Source organism: Cavia porcellus, unplaced genomic scaffold, assembly GCF_034190915.1.
Source record: "Cavia porcellus strain 051 isolate PalLab524CR breed Dunkin Hartley unplaced genomic scaffold, mCavPor4.1 scaffold_18, whole genome shotgun sequence".
Classification (NCBI taxonomy): domain Eukaryota; kingdom Metazoa; phylum Chordata; class Mammalia; order Rodentia; family Caviidae; genus Cavia; species Cavia porcellus.
Genome location: NW_026947501.1, coordinates 57452507 through 57464826, shown reverse-complemented (window position 1 = coordinate 57464826; position 12320 = coordinate 57452507). Strand labels below are relative to the sequence as shown.

At 36.2% G+C, this 12320-nt stretch overlaps 1 protein-coding gene across 6 annotated transcripts in view; it reads right to left on the bottom strand.

Moving 5' to 3' along the window:
* Pigg (phosphatidylinositol glycan anchor biosynthesis class G (EMM blood group)) overlaps nucleotides 1-12320 on the bottom strand; it is a 78200-nt gene that overhangs the window by 40163 nt on the left and 25717 nt on the right. For 3 of the 6 annotated variants that reach the window (XR_001200175.2, XR_001200176.3, XR_010040823.1), the window contains exon 13: nucleotides 11947-12320. Coding sequence is in view for 3 of the 6 variants with exons in the window: in XM_003465016.5 (XP_003465064.1) it covers nucleotides 12080-12320 (241 nt within the window). In the remaining 3 variants the exon portion in view is untranslated. The other 3 variants (XM_003465016.5, XM_063230031.1, XM_013147358.3) reach the window with 2 other exon arrangements.

Genomic DNA, 12320 nt, shown 5'->3' with positions numbered 1-12320 from the left:
TGCTGTGCTTCTGAGTTATATTCCTGGCCTAATGAACCTAAATTTCTATTTTAACAAAGTAGAAAAAACAAATCAAAGGAGAAAATAGAAATAAGGCTAATAATAGAAATAAATAAGAGAAAAAAACAGTAGAGGAAAAATTGATTCTTAGATTAACTCCTGGCAAAAGTAATAGAAATGATGGTGGGGGGGGTACACAGGGCAACAAGAGACAGAGACAGAGATAGAGGCTAAAGGTGACTGAGAAAGAAGCAATGATCGAGAAACAAAGAGAGGCAAAACAGGTTTAGACACCATAATGGGGGGGGAAAGAAAGGGTATCATTACAGATTCACCAGGAATTATCAAAAAGATAATGTGGGGATATTATGTCCAAATTTGTGTCAAATTGGATTAAATAAAAAAATATAATTTAGGAAATACCATTTACCAAGACTGACACCAGTCAAAGTAGAAAACCATTTTAATTTTAGGATAGGGATGTAGCTCATGGTAGAGTGCTTGACTAGCAAGGAGGAGGCCCTGGGTTGAATTCTCAGAAAAAAAAAGCAAACAAAACCTTTTTTTTAAATTTTAAGAAAGGAGCTCACTCACTATTTCAGGCTCACTTTGAGTTTGTGATCTTCCTACTTCAGTGTCTTGAGTAGCTGGCATTACAGGTCCGTGTGACTGCACCCTGCTGGAACTCTTACTACAGTAGTATCAAATGGTAAGTTTTGTAATGCAAAGCTTCCCCACAAAGAAAACTTCAGGTCCTAATGGTGTTACTAGAAAATTCTATAAAATATTTATGGAAAAAATAAAATGTATTTAAAACCTTTCAGAACATATAGGAGGGGATGCTTTCCCACCTTCTATGAGGTCTTCTTAGGAATAGAAGACAAGACAGGTGTGTCAGGCAGCTGCCACTGTGAGAAAATGCCTAAGATCATCAATTTAACATGAGGAAAGGTTTGCTTTGGCTCAGTTTGGCTGAGTTTCCTGGGTTTCATTCCATGGTTGGTTCCCTGTTTGGGGCTGTGGTGACACAGTACATCATGGCAGGGACAAAGCACATGACTGAGGAGCTGCTTACTTCATGGTAGTTAGGAAGTAAAGAGAGAGGGGGATGGGCTGAGGTCCTACTGAAGGGCACGTCCCCAGTGACCTGACCTTCTTCCTCTAGTCTCCACCTCTTAATACCACAGACTGGGAGCCAAACCTTAACAAGTGGCCTTTGGGGACATTCAGGATCCAAACTATAACAACAAGAAAGTAATAGATCAATATCCATCATGAATATGTAAAAATTCTTAACTAAATTCAGTGGCATCTTGATTTATGAACTTAATTTATTATATGATTTTGGGGAAGATAGCTACATTTATGTTGGTGTGGGGAAGATGGCTGTGGTTGTGTTTGTAAGCCAAAGTGGAGCTTTCAAACAGAAGCAAAATTTTGCTAAAGGTTTTTGTTTGTGAAGTAAATTGTTTGCAAACAGAAGCATTTGTGAACCAAGGCATTGCTGTATTAACAAATTGAATCCATCAGTATTTAAAATGGCAACATGTCACAACCACATGAAGTTTATTCCAGGAAATTAAGGCCATTTTAAAATTTTAAAAAGTTACCATCATATTGAAAAAGTTCTGAAATGTCCTAAATTTAATTAAGAGTAAGAGTCAGGCAAGATGAGAGGAGGTTAATTGTGAACAAGCCAGGGGTAAGTATAAAAGACCATTTCATATTCTTGGATATATGTTACAACTTTGATTCAAAGCACATCCTGACATCTCAGATTCATGAAATCCTATTCCATCCCACCCAATCCAGAACAGCAGGTATTTCCCTATGGATTACTTGCTGACTCTGCTTCATAGTTCTGTTCCTCTTACCTATAGCCAATATGGGATGAATGGAAACAACTAATACCTGCATTCCCAAATTTTTATTATAAAAATGCTTTCATCTCTGGTCTAGCAACCATCTGACTGCCTGACTGGGAGCTATGTGGACTTCCCAAGATTTGGCCCTTGTTCTGGCTAACATCTTTTTTTTTTTTTTTTAAATTTTTATTTTGAAGAGAATAAAACCAAATGAAATAAAACAGAATAGAGTCAATGAAAATAAAATAACAAACATGGTACAGGAGTTTACAACAACATAAAAAGCAATCAATAATGGCTACCATATTACCTCTTGTTATCTTCAAAATAACTGCCCATGCCATCAGGCATAATAAAATAAAACAAAACAAAACAGAATAAAACCAATCAAAACAAAACAAAATAAAAGCAACGCAGGACTTCAAAACAAGACTACAGGAAAACAACAGTGGCTACCATAATGTCTCTTTGTTATCTTCAAAGGAGCAGTCTATAGCATCAAAATAATACAACCAAACAAAACAAAATAGAATAAAATCAAAACAAAACAATGAAAGCAGCACAGATCTTTGAAATAATAGGAAATCAATAATGGCTACCATAATATGTTTTGTTATCACTGAAATAGCTGTCCATGGCATCAAATATAATAAAATCAAACGAAACAGAATAAAAGCAAACTAAACAGAACAATGAAAACAATACAGGGTTTCAAAACATGATACTAGATTCATGATGGTTACTTCTTTCTCTTTTCTTTTTTAAATTAATTTTTTGTATCAGGAATCAAACTCATAACCTTGTGCTTGCCAGGCAGGTGCTTATGTCACTAAGCTAAATCCCTTGCCCTTGTCTTCTCTTTTTAGACATTTCTTCCCCTTTCACTTTCACAGTATCTATTATACATTTTGAATCCCACACTCTTTCAGTTTTTTATACTAGGGAGGCAACATGATGTTTACCCAGGTGAATCCAAACCATTTCACTCATGAGCATGATCTCAAGTTGCATCCATTAACCTATGAGAGCCTCAAGGTTATTCTTCTTTATAGCTTCTTTCCATTTTATAAAAATACCGTATCTTTCCTACCCATTCTGTGGTTGATGGGCAAGCTACTCCTGCTTTTTTCTGGGTCCCTGGCATGTGGAATATTGTCTCCTCTGATCTTCAGTCCATGAATTCTTTCAAGTCAAATGTATTTCTTGTATATAGCATATTGATGGATACTGTCTCCTGATCTACTCTGCTTTTTATTGCTGGGTTGAGGCTATCTACATTAATATTTATGGCCAATAAGCACTAGCTAATCTGTACCATGCTATCCTCCTGCCGCTGGTTCCCCATTTTCCCCCTCCATTCAATTGCCTGCACTGCTTGGTGAACCCTCTCTGCTACTGTTCCTGGAACCATGATCATCTTTTCTCTCTCTCTCTAGAATATCCTTCAGCACTCTCTGTGGGTTGGTTTGGTGGTCATGAATTCCTTCAGCTGTTCTTTGTCATGAAAGTATCTTATTTCTCCATTAACTTTGAAAGATAGTTTAGCAGGTTACATCAATCTGGGTTGGAAGTTTGTTTTCTTTCAGGACTTGAAGCACTTCACTCCAGGTCTGCTTGACTTGATGGTTTGTGTTGAGAAGTCTGCTGTGATTCTGATGGAATTCTCTGTATAGGTGATATGTTTCTTTTCTTTATCACCCTTTAAAAGTCTGTTCTTGTGCTGAATTTCTGGGATCCTGATTATTACATGTTAGGTGTAGATTTATTTTGGTTATAGCTAGTTGGAGTTCTCTATGCCTCACTTATCTGTATGTCAGTTCCTTTTCCCATGCTTGGGAAGTTTTCTGTTATAGTCTTTTTTCTGTAAATAGACTATTTTCTGTAAATAGTCTTTTTGTGTCATTTTTGTTGACCCTTATTATCCTTAAATTATTTTTCTTTGTATCATCTTACATCTGTTGAATTGTTATTTCCTGGTTCTTTGTTATTTTTAAGAGATCTTTCCTTTCATGATCACAAGCTGCAATCCTGTCTTCAAGGTCTGAAAGTCTAACTTCATTTTCTTTCAAGCAGTTTTGTTAACTTTCAATGAAATTTTAAAATTCATTTTCTTTCAAGCACTTTTGCTAGCTTTCAATGAAATTTTAAAATTCATTTTCTTTCAAGCAGTTTTGCTAGCGTTCAATGAAATTTTAAAATTCCTGGGTACCTCTTTGAATGTTTCATGTCTTGTAGTTCTTTCCTGTATTGTTCATTTAAGGTTTCCATCATTTTCTATGCTCATCTATTTTTTTTATCTATGTCTTTTTTAGAAGTGCTTAGCAATTCTTTTATTGCTTTTCATTTCTTATGTTACCTGAGATAGTATTTCTGTTCTCTACTTGGGTTGGAGGCCAGAGACTGCCTTTTGCTTCTTCATCTTGACATTTTCTTGGGTTCTTCTGGACAAGCAAGTAGTGGGGTCCCAGGCACTTTCCACATTAGCTATAATTTTTCCTAAGCATGACTGATTCTCCTGGTCAGTGCTGGCTACCAGTATCTGACAGTGGCCACTGGGTGCACTAGTATGGGACTGGCTACTGTTTTTTCCAGCCTGCACTGGCTACCAGTGGTGGAAAGCCTCTCTGGTAGCAGCTGGCATTTGTATAGTGGTGGGGCTGGCCTCTGCCTCCAGATCTGAGCTGGTTATAGCCTGGCTCACATCTTTAACAGTTTGAAACATTCTTTTATGTTACAGAACCTTTGGTATCAATATATTTAACAATATTAATAAAGAAGAAATGTCATGTCATCAACTTAACAGATACAGAAAAAAGTTGACAAAAGTAAATACCGGCTTATGATAAAAAACAAACTGAAAATCAGCAAACTACGACAAGAGACTTTCTCATCCTGATAAAGGCAGCTTTGAAAGTCCTGAGATCATAGTAGTAGAGAAACACTCAATACACCTGCTCTAAGACAGAAGTTGGCAAGAAGGTCTACCCTCGGCACTAGTCTCGACACTGTCCTGGAGGTTGGTGCAGTACAGTAAGACAAAAAAAATAAATATGAAGCCCCAAAACCCAGAAGGACAGAGTGAAAATGTTCCTGTTCACAGATGACATGGTTGTTTACGTAGAAAATCCCAAGGAACCATCAAAACTAACTAGAAATCTCAGTGAGTTTTAGCAAGGTCTCAGGATACAAGGTCATTATAAACAAAAGTCAACTATATTCTTATATTCTATCAATAAACTATTGGGAAATAGAATTTAAAAATGCATCTACAACATCAGACAATACCAGAAAAAAATTCTAAGATTAAATTTAATGCAGAACTTGCAGAGCTCTGTACTGGAAATGATGAACATCACTGAGAGATACTATAGAAGATCTGCATACAGAGGCTGTGCTATGGTTACAGTATGAAATTTAACATTGTAGGCATCTACTCCTCCAAATTTACCCATGGATTTCATGCAATCCCAGCTATAATTCGGCAAGTTTTATACACAGAATTTGATAAACTGATTGTAAAATGTATGTGAGAATTCAAAGGACCTCGTACTGCAGTCAGGGGTTGCAAGAAAAACAATTACATACAGGACACATAATTTATAGTATTATTTATAATGGTCACCCAGAATTAAATACAAAGAAAGTACAGGAAATCTGTCCACAACACTAAAGTCCTAGAAAACCCAGCAGAAGGCCTAGATTCCATGGCAATAACTTGCACGAGTTCAGTTGAAAATCTAGAGTCTATGACAATGACCATGCAAGTCTACCCCATGAGTCTGTGCTGGGAAGGCCCAAAGGTCAACAGTGGAAGCTAGAAAGTCTTGGAAGTAGTGGAAGCTTGAATGCCAGCAGGGTGAAAATCTGTGCTAGCAGGTTGAGCATTCTGTACTAGAAACAAGAAGCAATGCTCAAAATAAGGACCAGGGCTCCCCACAAAAGTACCACAGCCATTCTCAATGACAGTGAGGTCCTCAGCTCCTCCAATGATAACAGCTGAGTACGACAACACTTAGGAGAACCCTTAATATTTTTATTCCTCTCCAGGTCTCCTTTTTATGCTGGTAACAGTCTTTGGGTGGGCCATTGATGCTCAGCACCATGCTGATTCAATTCAGCTGGTGTTTAAGTTAACCATCAGTTACTAATCCACTACACCTAGGATATCAAAATAAACTTGAAAAAAAAAAAAGAATGGAGTTGAAAGACTTGTACTATCTGATTTTAAGATTTAATATACAGACACAGCCGGACATGGTAGTGCACCCTTATAATTTCAGCACTTGGGAGGATGAGGCTGGAGGGTGGTTGCATGTTCAAGACCAGCCTGAACTGTATCATGAGACCCTGTCTAAAAAAGACACACACACACACATACACACACACACACACACACACACACACACACACACACAGTGATCACAATAGTTTGCATCTAGTATAAAGACAAAGAGGACCCATTAGACCCACACTTATTCCAGCAACTCATTTTTGACAAAAAACCCAAAACAGTTCAATGAGAAAGCAAAATCATCTTCATCAAATAGTACCAAAATAGATGGTTATCTACTTTAAAGGGGAAGAGAGAAAAAAAGAAAAGGGAAAAGAACTTAAGCCACAGAGACCAACATGAGACAAGTAAGTACACACAAAAGTTACAATTAAAACTTTTTTTTTTGTCTTTTTGAGACAGGGTTTCATGATACAGTTCAGGCTGACCTTGAACTCACTTTGTAGCCCAGGTTGGATGCTAACTTGCAAAAATCCTCCTGCCTCTGCCTCCTGAGTGCTGGGATTACAGCATCAACATTCCTGGCTTAACTAAAACTTTTAGAAAAAACACCTTTGTTAATTGAATAAAGATTTCTTAGAAAATCCACGGAAAGCAATAACCATAAGAGAAATGACTGGTAAATTAGATTTCTGTCTAATTAAAAAATTGTTCATCAGAGACACCACTGAAAACCAATAAAAAAACACAGATTGAGAGAAAATAGCCACAAAATCCCTGAAAAAGAACTTCAATCCTCAATATATAAGAATTTACACAACTCAGTAACAAAAAAAAGCCAATTTAAAACTAGATCAAGAACATATAAAAATTTTGAATAATCTAATATCAGTTAATGAAATTGAAAACATAATCAGAAACTTGCCAACCAAGAAAAGCCCAGGTCCTGATGGATTCACTGCTGAATTCTATTAAGAAATTTATGGAAGATTTAATGTCAATACTCCTCAAACTTTTTAATAAAACTGAAAGGGAAGCAAACTCCCTAACTCATTCCTGGAACCAAGTATTATTCTGATACCAAAACCAAAGAAAGACCCAACGAAAAAAGAGAGCTATAGACCAATTTCCCCTAATGAACATAGATGCCAAAATCCTCAATAAAACATTAGCAAACAGAATGGAGCAAATCATCAAGAAGATTATGCACCACGACCAAGTGGGATTTATCTCAGGAATGCAGGGATGGTTCAATATATGCAAATCAATAAGTGCAATACACCAGATCAACAGAGTTAAAGGTAAAAATCACATGATCATCTCAATATACGTAGAAAAGGCTTTTGATAAAGTTCAACACTCATTCATGATAAAAACTGTACATAAAGTAAGAATACATGGTTTTTACTTCAATCTGATAAAAGCCATCTATGAGAAACCAACAACCAACATCATACTAAGACAAAAACTGAAAACTTTTGCTCTAAAATCAGGAACAAGACAATTATGCTCACTATGACCACTCCTATTCAGTATAGTTCTGGAAACACTGGCTAGAGCAATTAGAGAAAAATAAAAGGAATAAAAAAGGAAAGGAAAGTTAAATTATCATTATTTGCAGATGTATGATACTCTACATAGAAGACCCCAAAAACTCCATCAAAAAACCTTAAGATTTAATAACCAAATTTAGTAGCATAACTGGATACAAAGTCAACACTCAAAAATCAATAGCATTCCTGTATACAAACAATAAACTCTCTGAGAGAGAAATTAGGGGAACCATATCCTTTGCAATAACATCCAAAAGAATGAAACTTAGCAATCAATCTAACAAAGGAAGTAAAAGACTATACAATGAAAATTACAGAACTCTAAAAAAGGAGATTCAAGAGGGTATCAGAAAATGGAAAGGTATCCTTTGCTCATGGGTAGGAAGACCCAACACAGTGAAAATGGCCATACACTCAAAATTGTTATACAAATTTAATGCATCCTGATCAAAATACCATTAATATACCTTACAGAACTAGAGAAAATATTTCTAAAATTCATTTGGAACAAGAGAAGACCTAGAATAGCAAAGCAATTCTGGGCAACAAAGGCAAGGCAGGAGACATCGTAATCCCCGACTTGAAATTATACTATAAAACTACTGTGATAAAATCAGCATGGTACTGGCAAAAGCAAGCAAAAAAACAGACCTGAGGGTTGGTGGAACAGCTTAGAAAATGCAGACACAACTACAAAGACACTAAGCCTTATTTTTGACAAAGGGTCCAAACATGTTCACTGGGAGAAAAATAGCCTCTTTAATAAATGGTTCTAGACAAACTGGTTCTCTATATGCCTGTCTTGTTTTTTTTTTTTTTTTTTTTCTCCATTGGTGGGACAAAATATCAGACACTCATAGTTAAAGAAGGGGAAACTTATTTAGCTCACAGTTTGTGGAGATTTCATCCATAATGAGCTAACTCTAAGGGAGGGGGCACATGGCATGGGCAACCTTCATGATGAGGGAAGACAGCAAAAGCAACAAGAGCAAAAAGGGAGGAGTGTGAGAGAAGACTCTTCCTGTGCCTTATACTGTATGAAGACTAGTCACACTAGAGCTAGTGTAGCATTCATATCCATAATCCCAGCACTGGACAATGAATCAATCACAAACTCTAGAAGACTGCCCCCATGACTTCTTGAGGCTTTGAGGGGACAACCAAATACAAATCATGACAATGCCAAAGACTAGAACTAGATCATCTCTACCACTATGCACTAAAGTCAAAATGGATCAAGGACCCAAATATTAAGACAAACACTAAATCTACTAGAAAAGAAAGTAGAAAGAAGGTATAGGCCAAGACTTCATGAACAAAACCCAAATCGCATGGAAAGTACCTCAAAGAATCAATAACTGGGATCTCATCTCATTAAAAAGCTTTTCACATCAAAAGAAATCACCAACAGAGTGAAAAGAAAAACCATAAAGTGGGAAAAAGTTTTAGCCAATTGTCCCTCAGACAAAGAACTTCTATTTTTAACATACAAAGAACTGAAAAAAAATCAGACTCCCCAAATTTAAAGACCTAATTCAAAAATGTACATCTGAGATGGATATGCACTTCTCAGATGAAGAAATACAAATGGGACATAATTATTTGAAAAAAATATTCAACATCACTGGTCATTTGAGAAATGCAAATTAAACACTAAGTTTCTATCTCTCTCCAGAAAGAATGGCTTCATCAAGAAATCAACCAATAACAAATGCTGGAGGTGTGATGAGGAAAAAGGAACCCTTTTCCACTGTTGGTGGGAGTACAGATTGGTATAAGCAATGTGGAAATCAGTGTGGAGATTCCTCAAAAAACTAAGATTTGAAGTCCCATTTGACTCAGCTAGTCTCCTTGTGGATATTTTCCTAGAAGAATTAAAAACATCATATGCAGCGATATATGGACCCCCATGTTTATAGCAGCACAATTTGTAATAGCTAAATCTTGGAAACAATCCAAATGCTCATAATCATGGAACGGATAAAAAGCTGTGGTCTTTTTATACTACTCTGCTATAAAGAAGGATAAACTGAAGACTCTTATAGATAAATGGATGCAACTCAAGACTATACTCGTAAGTGAAATTAATTGGACCCATCTGTGTAAAAATTGTATTGTCTCAGTAGTGTGAGAAACTGAGTAAGTAAATAGGATTTGAAATGTACAATAGATACTGTGAAATGGAACAAAACTGTTCAAAAGAAAAGACAAACTGGGAAATGGGAAAGGAAGAAAGGGAAAAAAATATATATATATATGCAAGTCAGTTAGGATAATTACACAGCTGGTTTCTATTTGCTCCTTGAAAAGAATGTTTTATGTTAATATTGTTTAGACAAGATATAATGCCTATCTTGAAGAGGCTTTATATAACTACTATGAAGACAACAATATGCAATGTATCAACTGTTTTAACTGTCCCACTAACTTGTTTTGATACTCAGTTTCACTGTTTATCTTTTTAGTCTCTTTAAAATACAATTTAAAAATAAAAAGATTAAGGCCTTTCTAACATGTAAATTCATAGGTTGCATGTATCTTTCCCTAAAACTCAATAAATGTTATCTTTAACAACAATATATATAAGTGGGAAAACTCTCTTGTTGCTTTACAAATGTAACGAACAGACTTCTATGTCTTTAGACACTGAAAGGTACCAACAGATTCAAGTGGTGCATGGAAGTCCTGTTTGTCACCACTGGCACTGTCTGTGATTAGCACAGACCTTTCTAAGAGTTTGTAAGCTAACGTGTTTTGCTGTTTGGTTACACTTTCGGAAAAAGACATATTGCATCAACAGATTATTCCAGCTTCCATTTAAAATAATGGGAAATAGAGGACCAGAAAGTGTCTTAGCAAGAAATCACAGATTTTCATAATGCAATGTTGATGTTAAGTGGGAGATATGCTGTGATTAAGAGAAAAAAGAACAATTTTACAAAATGATAAAAATCTTACATATTTGTAAATTAGGTATTAACTATCTGTATATTAAGAAATACTTTCATTGGAAATTTTTGAATGGAAAGAAAAACAATGACTACACAGAAAACAACAGAGAGGAAGGATAAAGTAAGATCTGCAAAGACAAAGATGAAAGAAGTACGGCAAAGAGGGAAGGGACAGAGAGAAGAAGAAAGGAGAAACAGTAAAGTAAGTCACGTGTGAGAGAGGAGCTCAGTCTGATCTTGAATCATGCACAGCCACAGGTGATGATGGAGAACAGCAGTTCCCATGTTCCCAGGGGAAAAGCTGCTGACCTGGCCACTTTGCTAGGAGAATGTTAAAGAACATTCAGGGACTCAGGATCTTGAGCCTTTTCTGCCAAAATTATTAGGGCATAAAATTCATCCTGCAAGCAGAGGAAAGAAAGTGAAGAATTCAAAGAACTCAGCTGTGGGAAGGATCAAGGGTGGGCTATGGGTCATTTTCTTCAGAAGCAAAACCAATCAATTGTGTAAATTACAGAACGAAACATACACATCACAAATCATGATGGTAATTCCATAGAAAGCTTGTAACTGGGAACAGAAGGATGACCAAGTATTGTATCAGAACAGAAGACCCACAATAAATGCAGACACTCTGCTTTTGTTCCACCCAGAGGTCTGTATAGGCTGGCTTTTTGTACTTTTTTTTGGTACTTGGGAGCAAACATATGACCTTACGCTTGCCAGGCAGGCACTTATGCCGCTGAGCTAAATCCCTGGCCCTGCTTCTTGTTTTTTAACCAAGCGTAAGTTACAACAGATTAAATGCAGATCCAACTGTTTTCTATTGAGCCTAATGCTAAACAGATTTACAAAAATGTATGACAGGGCTGGAGATTTAGCTCAGCAGCATAAGCACCTGCTTTGCAAGCATGAGGTCGTGAGTTTGCTCCCCGATACCAAAACAAAACAAACAAAACTGTATGACAATACATTCTCACTAAATATTTTTGTTTTGGAAAAGTTATTTTTCTTAAAAATGTTATATTAACACACAATAGATTATTTTCAAATGAATAATTTCTTTGAATTGACTTAGTTTTCATTCCAAATGCCAGCAACACTAACAAGCACATCTCATATACAAAAGTACCTGGGCTTGGTGGATTAAATCTGTCCCTCTCCCCACAGGGCTCCTGTACCTTGCTGAGATCCCACACTCCAAGACAAAGATCAATCCTTTTGTTTATGACTTAAACATATAACTTATCTAGAAGAACTTAAAATTTCAGAAGTTTCTAAGATGATCAATCGGGAAAATACAATACATTCTGTATTTTGAAGTAATCTTTTATTAAACTACTTACTGTTTAATTAAATTCAAGTTCAACTGAAGCTGTTTATCAACTTCATAGGATTCATTTCTTAAAAATGATCTTGCATTGAATAGATGCTTCAATACTCAAATCCATGATTCAAACAGCAAACTTTAAAAGCTTGTTATTTTCCAGCATTCATCTTCATCCAGGCCCTTGTGTGGCTGGCCTGATTTGTGGCTGTGAAGAGCACACAGAGGGTGGCTGTGATAAGCAGATGCATTCCCTCGTAGAGAAGTTTTGGAGAAAATACACTCCATATGAACAGGTGATAACGCAGGGATGTCACCAAAATGATGTATGTAGCAACGGGAACAGAACAAATCAGCACATAGCAGAAGCAAGCACGGTCCATTGCTGAATCA